Source organism: Neolamprologus multifasciatus, chromosome 22 (genome assembly GCF_963576455.1).
Source record: "Neolamprologus multifasciatus chromosome 22, fNeoMul1.2, whole genome shotgun sequence".
Classification (NCBI taxonomy): domain Eukaryota; kingdom Metazoa; phylum Chordata; class Actinopteri; order Cichliformes; family Cichlidae; genus Neolamprologus; species Neolamprologus multifasciatus.
Window position 1 is genome coordinate 27,238,331 of NC_140459.1, and position 20,382 is coordinate 27,258,712.

The following is a 20,382-nucleotide window of genomic DNA, read 5'->3' on the forward strand; positions in this document are numbered from 1 at the left end:
AGAAAGTTGAAAATCTGTTGCTGTCTACTTACATTTGGTGTCCAGTCAGAACCTCACAGATGTGAAATTCCTCGACTCACTTTCATATTTGAATACGACTAGAATACAGCCAGTTATCAACTGGTTGAGTTGTAAAGAGACACAGGCTCACAGACTGACTCAGACTGACCGCAAGGGGTTGTGTAAATTGGAAAGCAATTACATGACAACCTCTGGGCAGCCTGAGAGGGATTGCAGGCAGAGTTGGGCCGCAATTGTTTGAAGACAGGTTGCCTCCCATCACCTTGTAATCAAAGTTAGTCACTGCAATAACTATAATTCTTAACACTTGTTGCTTTAGCTCTCAAAAATGTACATTTACACAGAGAAGGGTGAACGCAGGTGATCAAATCTGATTAAACAGGACTGCATTATGTCCTGTGGGGTTTTTTAAGTGTATTGGTGATGGTTCATTAAAAAAAGATCTGGTCATCAACAAAGGAGAGCTCCATAGCAGAATCAGCCAGAACAGTGGCTCAGAGAAACACAGCTCTTGAATCTACAGACAGACTTGATAATGAGAAATGTGTCTGACTACTGATTTTATTAAGCTAGAGATTTGTAATCTTAATTTGAAAAGATTGGTTTTTCAGAAGAATTATGCAAATTGAGCATTAGCTTGACGTTTGTTTTAAAATCGAAAATGATATTCGTAAATCTCTTTAAAATTCTAATGTGGAGCGCATCTTTAACCCAACACAGCTGAACAATACAACTTTCACAGTGGTGTTATTGATTACATGGCTTTTAAAATTAGCTCTGCTTTGCACTGGTGGCCTGTACTCTCGCCCTATTGCAGCTCAGACAGGCCTCATTTCTGCTGCTATTCTTGTGACTTGTAATCAAAGAGTGTGATGACATCATCCACAATCATAGCTGTTTACCTGTAGAAATGTGAGGCCTGATGTTGCATATTTAAATAAATAGCTTCCCCCCTTTCATCTCATTGCCCCCCCCCCCTTCCTCTCCTTTAATTCACTGCAAAAAGCTCTGAGTTTATGAATATTTAAAGGGGAGTGTTATTCACAAAATCTTTATTTAATGCTGCCTCTGTTCACATCCTCTTAGAGGGTCTTTACATGCTTTGCTTATGAATCAAGCAGGGAACTGTAAACCGTTGTTCTTGCAGCGAGCTTGCATATCACTTTATTCTGTGAGTGCGTGTTAAACCCAGCCTGCTTGCTGTTCCTCCAATACCTCAGAGCAGGAGAGGCTCACCTGCACAGACAGAACGCATGCTTTTATTCAGGTGATGTATCATTCATTTGGCGCTTCTGTCTGAAGTGGATGCAGCTGAGCCATTTTTCGCAGGTAGCAGGGGTTTGTGGCATAAATTAGAGCATCAGGTATAGTGACGGGCACCGAGAGACTGGCAGGTAAAAGATCCATCAGCGGCTTTGTTGCTCTTGAAAGCTTACTGCAGAAGAAATGTGATAGTAACACAGCCTGAGGCAGGTAAATCAGACGCCCCTCAGATGCTGTTTCTTTCCATCGTCTTGAACAAAACACACACACACCAACAAGTGCTCTGGTAAGCACACATTTGCGCAAGCTGCATTCAAATGGCTCCATGCGCGTCTCTGTTTGCTTTGACCAAATACTTTTGCATCCACGTCTTGCCACCTTGTATCCCAATGGGAAATTCCTTGGCATTTGTTTTTCGATATTTCTTTGTTTCACCGATCCTTTATGGTTCTTTTGTGTGTTTGCAGAAAAAGTGTTTGGGGAATTTCTGAGCTGGGAGTTAGATGAGGCATTGTCTCACCTGCCTCTAAAGCCGGGCCAGTCTGTGACGCTGACTGTCAACATCAAAGTCAAGCTCGACTTCTCCAGCCAGGAAAACCTGCTGCAGGACCTCAACGATGGTGAGCCCTCTCATAATTCAGCACTAAAGATGAAAAATGCAGTTGAGTGTTTCCTGTTTACTATAAGGTTACAATCTATAGGTGTAAATAATCATCAAGGTTTACAGGTTAGTACTTATTTATCAATATTTAGGTACTACAACATTAGAAATTTTAACATTTCAACCTTTATCGAGATGTATGTTTGTGTGCAAGTGCAAGTAGGCATGCCAGACAGGTATGTTTGATACTCATTAGAAAAAACAAAACAAAATAAAAAGAAGCATAAATAACATCAAAAAAAGGTTCAATTCAATTCAATTTTATTTATATAGCGCCAAATCACAACAAATGTCACCTCAAGGCGCTTCATAGATACAGAGAAAAGCCCAACAATCATATGACCCCCTATGAGCAAGCACTTTGGCGACAGTGGGAAGGAAAAACTCCCTTTTAACAGGAAGAAACCTCCGGCAGAACCAGGCTCAGGGAGGGGCGGCCATCTGCTGCGACCGGTTGGGGTGAGAGAAGGAAGACAGGATAAAAGACATGCTGTGGAAGAGAGACAGAGATTAATAACAGATACGATTCAATACAGAGAGGTCTGTTAACACATAGTGAGTGAGAAAGGTGACTGGAAAGGAAAAACTCAATGCATCATGGGAATCCCCCGGCAGCCTACATCTATTGCAGCATAACTAAGGGAGGATTCAGGGTCACCTGGTCCAGCCCTAACTATATGCTTTAGCAAAAAGGAAAGTTTTAAGCCTAATCTTAAAAGTAGAGATAGTGTCTGTCTCCCGAATCCAAACTGGAAGCTGGTTCCACAGAAGAGGGGCCTGAAAACTGAAGGCTCTCCCTCCCATTCTACTTTTAAATACTCTAGGAACAACAAGTAGGCCTGCAGAGCGAGAGCGAAGTGCTCTAATAGGGTGATATGGTACTACAAGGTCATTAAGATAAGATGGGGCCTGATTATTTAAGACCTTGTATGTGAGGAGCAGGATTTTGAATTCAATTCTGGATTTAACAGGAAGCCAATGAAGGGAAGCCAAAACAGGAGAAATATGCTCTCTCTTTCTAGTCCCTGTCAGTACTCTTGCTGCAGCATTTTGGATTAACTGAAGGCTTTTCAGTGAGTTTTTTGGACATCCTGATAATAATGAATTGCAGTAGTCCAGCCTGGAAGTAATAAATGCATGAACTAGTTTTTCAGCGTCACTCTGAGACAGGATATTTCTAATTTTAGAGATGTTGCGCAAATGGAAGAACGCAGTCTTACATATTTGTTTAATATGTGCATTGAAGGACATATCCTGGTCAAAAATGACTCCAAGGTTCCTCACAGTGTTACTGGAGGCCAAGGTAATGCCATCCAGAGTAAGAATCTGGTTAGATACCATATTTCTAAGCTTTTCAGCACCAAGTACAATGACCTCAGTTTTATCTGAGTTAAGAAGCAGAAAGTTAGTGGCCATCCAAGTCTTTATGTCTTTAAGACATTCCTGCAGTTTAACTAATTGGTGTGTGTTATCTGGCTTCATGGACAGATAGAGCTGGGTGTCATCTGCATAGCAGTGAAAATGTATGCTATGTCTTCTAATGATGCTGCCTAGGGGAAGCATGTATAATGTAAACAGAATTGGTCCTAGCACTGAACCCTGTGGAACTCCATAATTAACCTCAGTGTGTGAAGAGGACTCTCCATTTACATGCACAAATTGGAGTCTATTAGATAGATATGATACAAACCACTGCAGTGCAATACCTGTAATACCTACAGCATGTTCTAATCGCTCTAATAGGATATTATGGTCAACAGTATCGAATGCTGCACTAAGGTCAAGAAGGACAAGCACAGAGATGAGTCCACTGTCAGAGGCCATAAGAAGATCATTTGTAACCTTCACTAAAGCTGTTTCTGTGCTGTGATGAACTCTGAAACCTGACTGAAACTCTTCAAATAAACCATTCCTCTGCAGATGATCTGTTAGCTGTTTGACAACTACTCTTTCAAGGATTTTTGATATGAAAGGAAGGTTGGAGATTGGCCTATAATTAGCTAAGACTGCTGGGTCTAGAGATGGCTTTTTGAGTAAAGGTTTAACTGCAGCCACCTTGAAGGCCTGTGGTACATAGCCGATTATTAGAGATAGGTTGATCATATATAAGATCGAAGAATTAATCAATGGCAGGACTTCTTTGAGCAGTTTTGTAGGAATGGGGTCTAAAAGACACGTTGATGGTTTGGAGGAAGTAATTATTGAAGTTAACTCAGAAAGATCGATTGGAAAAAAAGAGTCTAACTTAACATCAATGAAACAAAGAGTAGCTGTAGATAATATTACATCTGTGGGATGATTATTGGTAATTTTTTCTCTAATGATAAAAATTTTATTTGTGAAGAAGTTCATGAAGTCATCACTAGTTAACGTTAAAGGGATGGTTGGCTCAAAAGAGCTCTGACTTTTTGTCAGCCTGGCTACAGTGCTGAAGAGAAACCTGGGGTTGTTCTTATTTTCTTCAATCAGTGATGAGTAGTAAGCTGTTCTGGCTTTGCGGAGGGCTTTCTTATAAAGCAACAAACTATTTCTCCAGGCTAAATGATGATCCTCTAAATTTGTGACACGCCATTTCCTCTCCAGATTATGAGTCATCTGCTTTAGGGTACGTGTTTGAGAATTATACCACGGGGTCAGGTACTTCTGATTAGAGACCTTAGTTTTCACTGGAGCTACAGTATCCAGAGTCGTACGTAGTGAGGAGGTGAAATTATTAACAAGATAATCGACCTCTGTTGGGGTAGCGTTCAGATAGCTGCTCTGCTCTGTGTTGGTACAGGGCATTGACGATGATAACAGTGGCTGGATTATATTCTTAAACTTAGTTACAGCGCTTTCAGAAAGACATCTACTTTGATAAAGTCCACTCTCCACTGCTGCGTAATCAATTATTGCGCAGCAATGCTTTTGACTTGACCCCCCCCCCAACCCCTTTACAAAACTCAAATTAAATCGATACAGTACATCACAGTAGATTGACTCATAATGGTATGTTCTCCCCACTTAAAAAACAAAAAGTCAGGCTCCCATGAGCTCTCAGGTTCAACTTCAAACTTGTCAGTCCAACTGAGAAAGAGGCCCACGGCAACTAGGCTGCTAGTATTCATCTAGGTTGTCAGCTTTGGGTATGGACAGGCCTCGGTCCTTCAGGACCTGCATTTTGACTTTCTCTGTCTCCTGTTTGGCTTGCTGCTGCAGCCGCTGCTCCTCCAAGATCTCTTCAATGGAGACTTGCTGCAGCACCGTGTCACAGGGCTTATCCATGTCTATCTCTCCAAGCAGCACCACATTTTCTCCTCTCACGATGAATATTCCTCTGGGGATGTCACCAAACTTTTTTCCCACGTGGATGCGCTCAACTGTCTGGTGAAAAACTAAATTGGCAAACTGATCAATGCTTCTCAGGTAACCAATCAATGTTCTTCCATCTCGGAGCAGCACCAGGTGCTTCTTATCGATGTCGTCAATGAGGCTTGCCGTCCCTGGTACGTAGTTCATCTTGTGCTGCTGCTTATTTTAGTCTTGTATCTGTATATACCGTCAAGCCATTAATGTTTCAATACATGTTTGTTCAATCAAGTTTGTCACCTGTCCTGATCAGTCTGTGCTGATATCATCCTAATTCATGATTACCCTCTTAAACAGAGCACTAAATAACACGACATATTTTTAATAAGCTACTGGAATTAAACATTGAAAACTGCTTTAACTATGGCAATTTTAGTCTTATATTTACCACGGGTAGGGATGGGTATCGAAAACCGGTTCTTGCTGAGAACCGGTTCCCAGTGTTTCAATTCCTTGGAATTGTTTGCCATTTTTGCAAACGATTCCCTTATTGATTCCAGTCGCCCCGGATGACGTCACCACGTTGCGGAGCGTCATTTACCTGGCAGGAAACACGGCGCCTAAGCGGCTCAAACGCTCAAAAGTTTGGTTTTGCTTTACGAGAATGGATGACAACAGGGCAACTTGCAATACTTGCAAAGTAGATATTTCATTTAAGGGAGGAAACACTACAAATATACAAAAGCATTTGCTCACAAAACACACGATGACCTTAAATGAATGTCGTGTTTTTAATTCCGCTCCGGACTCGTGAATCTCAACCCAGCAGCAGCGGTAACGTTTGCACGTCCTCTCCCGTTAATGCGGCAGGTAAATAATCAACTAACAGTGCATATTATGTTAGCGCGATCTGCCTTATTACAAAACCTGCCATTACTGTGCATTTAGATGACCATGATGAGAGAGACAGACAGAGTCTGGCTCAGATGCTGGAAGTTCTCACTGCAGTCTACCGTTAGCGTCTCCTTTCAGGCCAAGATAGACGAATGTCACCGAGCAGTGACTAAGTTTGTGGTCAAAGGCTTGCACCCATTTGCCACAGCAGATGATTTTCAGTAAGTAAATGTGTTTAATTGTAGGCAGGGACATTACTGGATATTCTTGTGTAATTGCTACAGAATAATTGATGTTATACTTTGTTATTGCTACAGAAGAATATTTATTTTATTATTTTACATTTACAATTTTTTTTCCTGGGGACCCAGTGACACCCCATTGAAGAGCCAAAGGCTCTTAAGATCTCACTGTTGGGTTTGTAAGGCCATGTTACTCCTAAATTTCTATCTTGTTCAAAGAGAAGATATAAAACAAAGTTCTAAGCTATTAGACCTTAGTGTTCTCCTTTTTTAAAAAGAATCGATAAGAGAATCGATAAAGAATCGAATCGTTAAACAGAATCGAAAATGGAATCGGAATCGTGAAAATCTTATCAATACCCATCCCTAACCACGGGAAATTAAATTTGTACTAAATGGTTCAATAGTTGTATTATTAAACTTTATTTTTGGTCTATGTTGGTGTTACAGGTACCGGGTGGCAGCACCTGTAGCTATACATGTGTCCTGTAAACAGGAAAGAAATGATCAGACAGGGAGACGTGGCTTGCCGTTTCCTGAATACTCTGCCAGTATTTATTCAAATTCACAATTATGCACTCCTTTTATTACTTTTACGGTATTACAACTGTGTATTTACTTATTCTTAACATAGCTCACACATTCTCCATATGTGTTCTGTTACCAACTAGACTAAAGGGAATTAACACATTCCAATGTCATAAACATGACAAATTTTCTTGTAAGACTTGGTTCAAAATGAATTCCAACAAGACAAATCTATAAATCTCAAATAGTTTGAAAGAATGGTGTAATCAGCACCATCTTGACATGTGCATTGAATTCACGGAAACACTTTATAACAAGATACTAAAACAATGCAGAATAACGGTGGAGCCGATCGCTAACATCACAGAGCATAGGAGGTGTGTGACCCAAACTAACATGCTAACCATAGCATGCTGCTAAAGCCGTAAACAAATACTTACAAAAGTCTAATTTACTGTACTACACAATGTTGTACGCTTTCACTTTCCAACCGTAATGATTAATCTATGCTATACAATGGATGTGATTGCTATTATATTCTATTTCGGACACGATACGAACCTGTAAACAGGAAAGAAATGATCAGACAGGGAGACGTGGCTTGCCGTTTCCTGAATACCCCGCCATTATGAGAAAACAGCGCGGAGCATGCACTTCAGGGTATGGCATTATTTTTGTGCCACTATTCTGAGCACACGTAAAAAGGTTTGCAGGTGCAAGTGTTGCATTCAGAGGAGAAATTTATTTTGAACGAAGAAAAGCTGAATTTAAAGCTGTTAATAGGGTGAAACTGTTTGATGGTGTTTAAACAGTTTTTCGGTGGACACAGTACATATTCTGGATCTGCTGTTGATGTACCAATTGCTTGTCTCATAATAATCTGAAAGTAAAATTACTTAAATTAATTCACATAAATGTGATCACACATTAGTGGGTATCACATTGACAGCACTAGTGTATCTTTAACTTCATCACTGAAAATGATCCAAAATGCTGCGAAGCTGTTGGGCTGTTTAAAAAAACAAAAACAAAAAACAGAACCCCGGCCCAAAAACTGCACAGTTAGTGGTAATTAGTGGTTCTTATTTTGTGCTTTTCTACCACTCAAAGCACAGCATGCGTCATTCACCCATTCAAGTGCTTCTTTATATGTCCAAGTGCTTTCTGTCTAACGTTCACACACATTTGACCTGTGATGAATGCATCAGGAGACACTCTGGGTTCAGCCTCTTGCCAGAGATTGAACTCGCAACCCTCCGATTAGTAGATGACCTGCTCTGCCTTTTGAACCGCAGCCACCTATACAGTGGAGTCCAATAAATAAAATAATCAGATCGTAATTGAGCTTTATAAACCCCAGTATCAGTCTGGCTGAATTTTCAGGTCTGTATATCTCTGCTTGCGTATGGTAACATATTTATAAGCTAACCATGAATATTTTTTAAAAAGGCTTCGTTAGTAATGAGACATGGATTAGTGCTCTCGCCTCACAGGAAAAAAGGTTCCTGGCTCGAGCATGCAGGTCAGCTGAGGCCTTTCTGTGTGGGATTGTGTCTTTGTAAGTTTCCTCAGGTGCCCCGCTTTTCTCAGTGCCGAAACATACATATTGGTTCAGCTAATGATTGTAAAATGACTCTGAATTGCTTAATGACAGCTGGGAAAAGCTCTAGCCCCCTGTCACAGTAAGTTGCATAGTCATTTAAGAAAATGGATGGTTTCTGTAATAATGTCAAGTGTCTTGATTGAAACTTCTCTACCGATGGTTACTTTTGCATTTGTCTTTCAGTGGAGTGGTGTTGAAACAATAGACGGAACAGTAGCTGACAGAAATTTTGAATAATTGTTGGTGTTTTAAAGAAAATGATGGATTTACCTTTTCAAATTCAGGAGCTTTCCTCTTTTCTGTCATTGCACAAGTACATTTAGCCTATTTCCTTCCATTTTATAGACAAAGCAATCACTGAATTAAACTGTGATCAGTAAGATAATCATTTTGAGTGCTAGCCCTGCAATGGAAAATAGTAAAGTCATCTTTGAACTATCCGTCTCAAATTATGTACATATTGATTGCTGATGAGTGTTCATGTGCTGCTGTACAGAGGAGTGTTCTTGTTCCAGGCATTCTGCCTGCCTTATTTAAGATTCTGCAGTAATAAGATCGAGGTCTCAAGGTCTCCACACCTCCATTTCCCTCCTAGCTTTTAGTTTCCTCGCTTGGATTTCCTCTCTTCTAATTCTTATTTCTGCTTAAAAAAAGAGTCCGACCTTCTCCCCTACCTCGAAGCTCATTCATTGTGTTTCTCCTCCTAGCCTCTCATAGTTCATGCCCAGCCTTCTTTCTTTCCTGTTTCATTCCCAAGCTCTCTTCACACTGTTGAACCTCTTTACTACAGCCTCTACGCTGATGAATATTAATGAGCGATCAATACAGACCTGCTCGTGCAGCACAGAGTATTTTTCTTGGTGTGTTTGCGTGTACTTGCACGGGAATTCAAATGACAGGGAAAGTAAACGCATACAATGCTGCATGTTTATCTCAGCTCCAGTGCCAACTCGCCTCATGAGGTCATTTAAGCGACACTGCTTTAATGTTTTAATTAGCTGAGCAATAATTGAGGCCCTGAAATAAGGAGATAAGACTTGTTTTCTGCTATAAAAAGCAGTTATTATAGTGACACTATGGGATGCCGTTTTTATTAAACACATTTGATGCTATGTAATGGAGTCACATTAATAACGCTGTGTTAACATGCTGATGAACTTGCTTTGCAGAAAGATTTAGTTTTTTCTGCCTGTGCTCCGTGGAGGATTGTGAAGGTTTACAGATTATGGACGTTCTGCCATCTTTGCTAATTAAACTGTAAAACCTTGATTATCTTTGGCACAACTGCTACATTCAGCAGCAGTTTAATTGTATCGCTTAGCCAACGCATATGGTGACACATACATTTTAATTCTGCCATGTATGGACAAGTCTGTATTTTATCAGAGGCAACTTGGCCCAAGTATCTTGCCCAGAGGGAATACGATACTTGGCTATTTATGCAGTTGTTTTGTGGTGTATGAAACAGATGCATATTACCTCTCTAAAGGAAATGTTTGAGTGGAACATTATTGACGATGATATTGATCGGCACAGGCTTTCTTATTTTTTTCAAAGTTTTTCTGTCCCCAAGCAATGGTTTAAATACCATTTGTGGTAAATCATTGAGCAATAATCTACCCTTTTGTTATGATTCAGCATTTCAAGATGACATGAATTAGTGTCTAAGAAATACAATCCACAAAAAAACGGCACTGCTCATATAAACAATGTGTTGATCTGCAAAGACCAAAAACAATGCTGAATTGCTGAAATATGCAATTTTCTACATGGCAGCACTCTTTTTAACAACATTGAAAAAATGTGCCAGAAAACCATCGAGCCATTTACTGTTTTGGTGTTTTCCACGACGTCTTCAAGATCAACTTATTGAGTTATTGGTTGAAAAGTGACAAAAATCGTTGTTACTCTAACTTAAAAGCTACGATTCTCACACATGTGGTGCGTATTGTAAATAAATGTAATGTTTAAAAATTTAAAATATCGTGTTACATTTGACCCCTGACCAGGGCCGTGCAGAGAGGTTTAAAGGGGCGGGTGCTCAAAGTTAAAAAGGGGCACAATGAACCACCAGGCTGAATAACAACAACACACATTCATCAAGAATCTAATATGGGCAACAAGGCAAAGCAAACGTAGCCAATGTTTTACCTGATGGGTACAATGTTGCTGTTGAGGGGTTTCTGTGGATAGTGCTGGAGGGCAGGGCTGTGTTGATCTGAGACTGTAGGCATTAAAAAGTCCATAGGAGAGATGGTAGCTGATTAAACAAGTGTCATGAGATAATAACAAAATGCAAAGATTGGTGACAGCGCTTGGAACCATAAGGCAACAAAAAACTGTGAGAAATAAATTAGGCTCTGCCTGTGAATCACTCTTTGCTCTTTGCTTCTCTTCTTCCTTCCATCCCATCATTTCATATATCACTCTCCACTTGCTGTCTATCTGAGAACAAGGCACAACTTGCTATTGCAATAAACTACACCTAACAACTCTTGCACTTAATCTATAATAAAATGATGACAGAAAAATGTTATAGCACTGCCTTTAGTAGCCTCACACAGCTCCTACTGTTTCCTCCTCATGTCCTTACCAGCCATGTCTGGACAATGTTATATCATGAGTAATATATTTTTTTTTTAAATCCACCTAAATAAAACATGCATGCGCACACACAGTGACATTTTAGACCTTCTTCAGAATACTGTATATACTATGGGCATCATGGTGCTGATTCAGAATCCTTACATTATTATTTATTACTAGAGTTACAATAATAATGCAATGAGGAGGGGGAAGTAATAAATATGAAATAATGTATTTATGATGATTCCATTTGTTTCACTATCCACTCTGTGCAGGAGCAAAGCTTATTACATTTTTAAACTGTGGAGATACAATAATTTTACTGCTGTAAAATCCAAATTTTGTCTTATTTAAAATATAAATCTAAAATAATCTGCTTCTTAATGTATGTTCTTTAGAATACAGCGTGTTTTTTAATATATTATAATTAGAATAATGCATAATTATGTGGACATGCATATTAGATCGTTTTTTAGTGAAATATAATCCCTCCAGAAAGGCAGGAAAAGCCCGGTAACTTACTTTAAAATATGTTCACTAAAACGGTGACAGAGCTACAGACCCATGACAGCCTTACACAGGTAGCCAGCAGCTATGACCAGCACTACTTGTGCAGTTAATAAAAGGACAGGTAATGTTTGTCACGCTGTTGCACACACAGCACGCTCATTTGTTTCAGTTCGTCAGTTGCCACAAGACAGCTTACCAACATGTACGTAATAAGCTAATACTCCTGTGTGCTATACACTACAGTGTACGCTGTACACCGACTTACTGGTTGTGTCGCATCAGTCTGTATGGAAGAAATATAGTAAGTCTGTCTCTGAGTTAACTTGTGTTTCTCCTACAGCTCCGGACCGCTAAAAATGCGCGTGCTCTTTGTGAGCTCGTTCCCGGCTCGTAACCAGCGCGTTCTGCCGTCAAGGGCGATCATTGGTTAAATGTGATCATGTGACTGATGCAAGCCAGATCCTTTTATTTAGCAAAACTGTGATTAATAGTTAAATATTATTGTTGAGGGGCACAGACCGGACTCCGCACGCACACACACATAAAAAAAAATATATATATATATTTTTTTAAAAAGTTGCCTCAACAAAAGGGCACTTTGGGCACCCATCAGGAAAGGGGCGGGTGCTCAAGCCCCTCTAGCCCCCCCCTCTGCACGTGCCTGCCCCTGACCTCTGCTTGAAGGTCAATAGACTGATTTGAAGGTTATTAGTGTTAAAAGTGTTAATGATACTATACAGATCTGTTTAAAACCGTTTTTACTGTCATTGTTTGTATTATAGGGATTTATATATGTGGATTCTTAATATCACATTACTTTGGACTGACCTCTTCTTCATGTCACATTTAACCTCTACTCTTACTTTTACATTTCATATCTACCTTTCTTTCAAGATGACCCTAAATGTCATATTCTCTTTGTGAAACGAGCGAACAGGGATTAGTATTCAGTATGTTGTGAAGGGCACTGGTTCAGTATTTCAAAAGACACGTTTGTCCTCTTGTAAAAGTTAGATGATAGGGTCTTTTACACTTTGGGTAGACAGCCACTTTTCTAGCTAAGCTAATATAAATGTGTTGTAGTTTTTATTAAAAAGGAGTGCCCATATTTTGTAGCAGTTTCTTAAATGTTTAGCCAGCTAAACGAAATCTAATCTGAAGAAATGCATTAGACCAACTGTTCACGTATCCTGTGTCAAAAGCAATTATAACAAATAAAATTTAATAAGATTTTTAAAAAAATGAAAGCAAAAAGATGCCCATTGTTACCGATCCATTTAATTGAAATTTCTCTGTGTTATAAATATTCATTGTCCTTGGTAGCACATGTAGGTCAACACAATCAATCCTGAATGAATATAGTTGTTAAAAACTGCAATAACAAAATCTGAAGATGGCTGTGAGCATGTGGATGAATACGAATGTGGACACATGGAAACTTTCCTTTACTTTGCCCACATGAAATATGAAGACAAACTCGGTGTGTGGTCGGAGATTTGGTGTACACGCTACTTGTGTGTTGTTGCTTAATGCAGCTGTACACAATTACGTGCAGTGTGTTAATTCACCACGGTGCAGAGAAAGTCGGCCTGCTAGCTTAACTGTCCACGTGGCACTCAGTGTGTAGTGTTTGAGCTGAGACCAGTGGGTTAAATTATGCCACGGGAAACCGAGGCAACATTCAAAACAAGTTGACCCTCAGTGATTTATCCTCAGACAGGCTTATCTCTCATTCTGTGTCCAGCTCAAAACCACGAAATCATAACACAGGATCAAATGGAAGTGATGTCATCACTCAGGAGTAATGGGCCTTGACTTACAGCGCTTTATTGTGTTAAATGGTGTGGGCGTCGTATCTAATGACAGTGTCAGTGTCTACATTAATGCTGCGGCTGTCTTTGAAGACCGCACCTTGAACCGTAGTCAGTGTCTGCAACTGTCAGAGAAAGAGACGCCAGAGACGCATCACTGGAGGCGAAGGAGTGGAGGCTGGAAGATTTTTTTTTTTTTTTAATCTTGCATGTCCTCAGTCGACATCTCTGAGCGTATGCACTGCCATCCTACTGATGTAGCTAGTTTCAGATTACTTAACTTTTAACTTAGACCGCCAGGCTGAGCTCTTAAGAACACCTTTTTTAAAAGTATTAACCTGTGACATTTTGATGTTAGATTTCAAATGTACTCTCGTTGTCAAATCATACAGCACAGCTGCTATTCAATCTACACTTTCCTTTCCATGGAAGCTTTTCATATTTTTGCTGTTGTGAACAGCTCGAGTATGTGGATTCTTTTTTGAGAGAAAATCTTTTTTTCAAAAACTTTCTGTTTTTACTTCCAAGGTACAGACTAAATCAGTCTGTAGTGCTCACTATCACAGAAGAATTTGTTAAAATGCACTGATCGAAAAATGTAAAAGAAACGCTTTGAAATCACATCAGGGAAAAAAATAATAATGCTGGACATCTATAGGAATATAAGGATGCCATTTGGTGCAAATGGAAATGCTCAGCCTACAGAGAACTGAATTTAAAGACAACTTGAAAGTAAAATGATGCAGCAGGCTAGTCCATTTTGGTTAAATTGTATGCATGCCTGACAACCTTGAGAGATGCTCAGATGGTGTCCTGGGGGTTCTCCTCCGAGCTCTGGACCAGGCCATCACTGAGCCCCTGGACAGTCTGAAGTGCAGGAAGGGCTGAAACATGATGTCCCAGAGGTGTTGTATTTTTACTTATTTTTGGTGAGGTGAGCTTGGTATTGATTCCATCATCCTCCAGGAGCTGCCTGCAGACTCTCACCATATGAGGCCGGGCAGTGTCGTGCATCATGAAGAACCTAGGACCCACCGCACCAGTATAGACTCTTCTAATTCTAATACAGTAGTTTGCAAAAGTATTCGGCCCACTTGAACTTTTCCACATTTTGTCATATTACAGCCACAAACATGAATCAATTTTATTGGAATTCCACGTGAAAAACCAACACAAAGTGGTGTACACGTGAGAAGTGGAACGAAAATCATACATGATTCCAAACATTTTTTACAAATAAATAACTGAAAAAGTGGGGTGTGCGTAATTATTCAGCCCCCTGAGTCAGTACTTTGTAGAACCACCTTTTGCTGCAATTACAGCTGCCAGTCTTTTAGGGTATGTCTCTACCAGCTTTGCACATCTAGAGACTGAAATCCTTGCCCATTCTCCAAAATCAAAGCTAGTAAGGGTATAAAAGTTGTCAGAGAAGATGAGGGAAAACTGTCAGTGGCCTTCACCTGTAAATCCATTTCTATTTTTGGGGGGGGGGTTGTCTCATAGTTGCCCCTCTACTGCACCTGCCCTTAATTTCATTAAAACCAAAGCGGCTGAAATGGATTAGCAATCCCCTCTGCTGCTTAGCTGACCAATATCCAAGAGGTTTTATTGAGTTTGTATTATGCTATGAATCAATTCCTGATATAAATCTTATGTAGGTTTCCATATAACTCTCATCTTGGGCAATACATATCATTGATGAATAAAAGCAGCATTTACAAACATTTGCAACCTGCTTTCTCTCATTGCTAGAGGTGGCTTTTAAAAATATTGTAAAGTTGTAAAAGCATCTCCCTTCAAAAAGATGTGGAAATCCACCTTAATCCTTCAGTTTAGCTACAGGAGTAATCAATCTTTGGGAAAGGTGTCTCACAGCAGCTGAATTTACTCTGAAATAATACAAACAAACAAAGTTGGACATTGGTCTCTGTCTCATGAAATCATGAGGGAGGAGAAAGAAAGAACTCCACTCTTTTCAGCTCATATACTATCAAATCCTAGTGACTGTGATCGCTTATCACTTCACGCATTCTCTGATCTTTGTCACTTTGACACTTAAATTTGTAACTAAAATTAGTTTTTTAGTTTAAATGTGGAGGCATTTATATGCTTTATAAAAATAAATCAATCCAAATGAGGTAATACATAATGGATTGTTTTGTTTTTGGTAGTTAACAAATTCACAGGCATCATCGGAAAGTTAAGTTAATGTACACAAAGAACCAAGAAAAGGGGATGTTTTGCTCCCAGATCTGCTCCTATGTTTGAAACGCTCCCCGGATGTCCTACTTGGATCAGTTGCAGATATACGGTATAGATATGTATCAAAGTATCAAAGCGGAGACCCAAGTGGAATTTAATTTTGTGGAAGAGAGACAAGTCGCAACAAGACAAATCTAGTGAGTGAAGATTGTGATGTTTTTAGCGTGCTGTACGCTTTTAACTGACTTTATACGTGTATCTCACTGTCCTCCTTAGCCCGTAAGCCCGGTTTAGAAACTAGCAACTAGGCTGCTAACAAAAACTAGCTGTAGCCTGAATCCCTATGCTTACTGCCCTTCACTGACCTCCGCTGAAATTTAGGATTCATTCTAAAGTTTTATTAATAACATGTAAAGCCCTACAAGGCCCAGCTTCTGTTGCTGTAGCAGAGCTATGAGACTTGATCTCAGCAGTTGGCCTCTCTTGTCGTCTGATCGGGGTCTTCAGTTGTTCCACGTGCCTATGTTAAAACCAGAGAACCGTTCTTTAGAGGCTGTAGCTCCTAAGCTTTGGAACAGTCTTCCTCAGTCTGTCAGGTTTGTCGAATCATTTTGTTTTAAATAACAGCTTAAACCTAATTTTATAGGTTAGGCTTTCTTTAATCTCTCTGTTCCATTTTAATTTTGGTCTTTGTTCTTCTCATAGTGTACAGAGGTATACATATGAAGGGATGAAAGTAAGACTGTATGTCAAACTATGCATGTTTGACTGTGTGTTTGTATGTTTGGACATGCACACTTATTTTTGATGTGCAGTTTTATGTCAGACTGCTATGTATGCTAATACTATGCTACTACTATGCTACTATGTCTAAATTTGATAAATATGGAAATAGCTCTGATCGCTAGCTGTTTTCCCTCACATGTTGACTGACATCATTAAAAATCTAAAAAATCCTCTTAACATTAATGAATAAAAAAACTAAAAGATGCCACAAATACCCTGTTTGCTAATGTCATTGTTAAAAATTCAAATCACTGCCTTATCAACTACAATCCCCTAATCTTCTGCACAAATTACCAACACAAAAAAATAAATTTATTTCTACAACTTATTACTGATTGTATTTTCTTTTACTGATCCATCCATGCAATTGGAAAACTTTAAATTTTCCAAAACTTTTAATGTTTTTATATCTTATAAACCCCCATTAAAAATAGAATTAGTTGCAGATATAATACTTGGCTCTGTTCACAAGTCTTCATTGCCATCAACAGCAGAGATAAAGCACAAGAACGATCCAAGGTCTCTCCCTGAAGAGTACTCTAGGCGACAAAGAAATGTCTGCACTAGCCTGATTAGGAAAGCTAAATCAAATTATCATCTAGTGACGGTCCTCTAGTCTTACTTCCACTAAATTCTACAAGACTGTATCAACTTTTAAAAATTAATCAAGGTCCCACCTTCCACCTCAGATCAAGGAGAGATCAGGTTGTGGGTTTGATGATCCTGAAAGACTCCATAGCTGAAGCTTTGAATTACCATTTCCTCTCTTGTGGTCTTTTTATTTAACAAGAATATGTGTTCATTCTACTATATATAATTACCATATTGGTTCTGCAGAGGGATGCCTCAACCCCTTTCTTGACTATTTTTTTTTGTAAAGTCCTAAGCCTTAAACTATGTGCTCTAAACTAAGTGTTTTGCATATTTTCCACATTTACATATCTCAGATCATTAAACAGATTTTAATATTTGACAAAGATAATCCCAGGGAATACAGAATACAGTTTTTAAACGATAACGTCATTTTGCGATAACTGCTAATCAGTCTTTTACATCACTGGAGGAATTTTTGCCCACTCTTCTTTTCAGAAGTGTTTTAATTCAGCCACATTGCAGACTTTCTGAACAGGCATAGCTTGTTTAAGCGCATGTGCAAGGATCACAATCAGATTTTAGTTCAGACTTTGACTAGACTTCTCCAGAATTAAACAATCAGAGGTGGACTTGCTGTTGTGTATAATCAAATAATTGTCCTGCTGTAAAACTTAAGTGCACTTGAGCTTCAGGGCATCAACTGACAGCTCGACTTTCTTCTTTCATTGTCACATGTGTTTAGCCTGGACATCACTATGAAGAGAACTGGGCTCTGGACCTGGTATTCTCTGGAAAATGTCAAACAAAATCCAGGATGTAGGGCTGTGAGTTTAGGTGCATCTAAAAGATGTCAGGCCCTCATGCCACCCTCATGTGCATGTTTCTGATAGTTTGGTCAGGAACTAGCCTGCTGGAGATTATTGTAATCCTTTTATGTCCTCTACACCAGCGGTCCCCAACCTTTTTTGCGCCACGGACCGGTTTATGCCCGACAATATTTTCATGGACCGGCCTTTAAGGTGTCGCGGATAAATACAACAAAATAAAACTAGTACCGGTACCGAAAAAAGAAGATTTATTCATAACACACATGAAAAGACCAAGGAAAACCGAGTAAACGATAAAAACGATAACAAAATAACGCTGAAAACCGATAAAAACCCTGAAAACTATACATTTCACACCTGAGCCTCAACTCTCGCGGCCCGGTACCAAACAACTCACGGACCGGTACCAGTCCGAGGCCCGGGGGTTGGGGACCGCTGCTCTACACCTTTGAGATAGGGACTGGGCTGGGAGACTTGGAACACCTTACTATTTCATATTTAGATGTGCCATCCTGCATGACCTTTGCACCCTGAATGGCCTGCATGTATCATCACATGCTAACAGCACTGACAAGAACATAATAAAAAGTAAAACTAGAGAAAAATCAGTAGGGAGAGATAAGGAGAGAACAATGGTCTGGGGCTGCTGTCAGCAAATCCACTTCCTTTTTTCTGGGGTTCGTCTTGCTCTTGCTTCTGCTGTTCCCATGTGGTCACTTTCATTTTTTACTAAAGCAGGTCAAATGGATTCACAGTGGTTTTTACTTCTTGCACAGTTTAATTAACTTTGTTATGCTGTGATGTTTTTATTATCTTAGATTTTGAGCAGCATATAATAACAAGTTTATACAGCTGCATAGAAAAATATGCCACAGTAGTTTGAATTTCATGAATTGTGATGTCCAGAAAAGACAACTATGCTGAAATACACAATATGTGACAGAGCGCTTTTAAACACAGTGATCAACACTGCGGTGTTCATCTTTAACAGTTAAAGTTGATATTGAATGAGGATCGGGTCCAGCAGTGCTTGACTTGCATTTTCCATTATCTTGATGGTTCTTCCTCTGAACGACCAATTGAAAAAGATTCGAATGTAACGGTCATAATTTCAAAATCTGTTAGATATATTTGTCTCGTAGGAAAAAGCCTCGTAAAGGTGAGTGCAGCTGACCTATTATCACTGCATTTCATGGACGTCTAGATCTCTGCTAATAATGTTCCATTTATTTCAGAAATGACACTCCCAATCTTTGCCCCTCTATTTAAACACTGGCAGCAAGGTCGCCTGTGATAAAAATGCTGAGTTCACCTGAATTTCCCTGAGGCCGTTAGGCAACGAGACAGATGCTGATTGGAAGGTGGGTGAAAAAGGAGGTGATGATTGTGAGGGGTGCCATCGTTAATCACAACACTCATTACTCACACGGTCCCACTTTACCACAGGACACGGCGAGTCATGTGTGTCTCCTGAAAGAGACTGTGTATCATAAAGGTGGATTCGACTAATAAAGTCCTACAAGCGTCACTTTTGGTTCATGTCCTTCCCCGGCACTCCGAGTTTATCCCTGCATGTACAGCTAACCTATTAAAAAGCAGGATATAGCAAATCGGTAAATAGGAGGAGACTGTGTCAGCCAACCAGTCAGATTTGAATCTTTAGCAAAACATTTAGTCAGCGTTTCTATGTCCAGATTAATCCACTGTTTGGGGTTTTTAGTAAGATGGTTTAACTGCTAATGCCAGTTGACAATGTGAGGGGGGGTGGAGCTTATGGTTAATTATATTCATATACATAACAATTGTTCTGCTTTATTTGTAGGGTATTTTAACCACAAGGAACTTGTTTCGTTTCAGACTGGGTATCGTCATGTATTCAGATATTTAAAGTTGAGCAGCAGCCAGAATGATTTTTGATTTTTTTTTATTCTTTTCCTGAAATTAGGTATTTGCCAATCTGTCCAGCTGACACAGCTGATAAATACATTTAAAAAGAAAAAAAGTTTATTAAAAAAAAACCAAAAAAAAAACCAGGAGCAACACTTTTCAGCCATGTTAAGGTTGTTTTTTCTTTTTTTTTGCCTGTCCCGTTTGGCTCTTTTGCCATCAGAATTATTGTCTAAAGGCAAAGAAAGATGCCCAACGGATTTACTTTACCAAATGGTTCATCCCAGCCTTGCCGTAATGGCCTATTTGATTCACCTTTTATTGTTTGTTTTATTTTATTTTATTTTCACTTGCTAAATACAGGACAGACTTGACTGGGGGAAAGAAAGAGGAGAAAGAAAGAAAAACAGCGGGGAAGAGGGACGGGGTTAAAGGGCAAAAAACCCCAAAAACCAACAAAATAAGCAGACAAAAAATACAAATATCAATCACCTGTTGAGAAAGAAAAAAGAGAAAACAAGCAGAAGAAAAAGAGAGCAATATAATAAACAACATCACGATGATCTATGGGAATATAACAGTAAATACTAAATATTAAACATTATCGACAGCGCACAGTGTGCTTTGAGGTAGGAGCCAAAAGGGTGTAGTTTGTGTGTGTGAGCACCCGTGTGTACAC

The 20,382-nt window shown here is 39.4% G+C and overlaps 2 protein-coding genes across 6 annotated transcripts in view; one reads left to right on the top strand and one right to left on the bottom strand.

Annotated features, from left to right (window-relative positions):
- The window catches only part of trappc9 (trafficking protein particle complex subunit 9), a 241,430-nt gene that overhangs the window by 72,136 nt on the left and 148,912 nt on the right, over window positions 1-20,382 (top strand). For all 5 annotated transcript variants that reach the window (XM_085148881.1, XM_085148882.1, XM_085148878.1 and 2 more), the window contains one exon: window positions 1,752-1,904. In XM_085148881.1, coding sequence (XP_085005007.1) covers window positions 1,752-1,904 — 153 coding nt within the window. The remainder of the gene's footprint in view (window positions 1-1,751; window positions 1,905-20,382) is intronic.
- On the bottom strand, window positions 4,873-5,511 carry LOC146493650 (U6 snRNA-associated Sm-like protein LSm1). The gene has a single exon (XM_085148893.1). The coding sequence runs from the start codon at window positions 5,441-5,443 to the stop codon at window positions 5,042-5,044; it is 402 nt and encodes a 133-aa protein (XP_085005019.1). The 5' UTR covers window positions 5,444-5,511; the 3' UTR covers window positions 4,873-5,041.

Coding starts and splice junctions, on each gene's coding strand:
- LOC146493650 (XM_085148893.1), bottom strand. CDS start 5,443: ATGAACTACGTACCAGGGACGGCAAGCCTCATTGACGACATCGATAAG.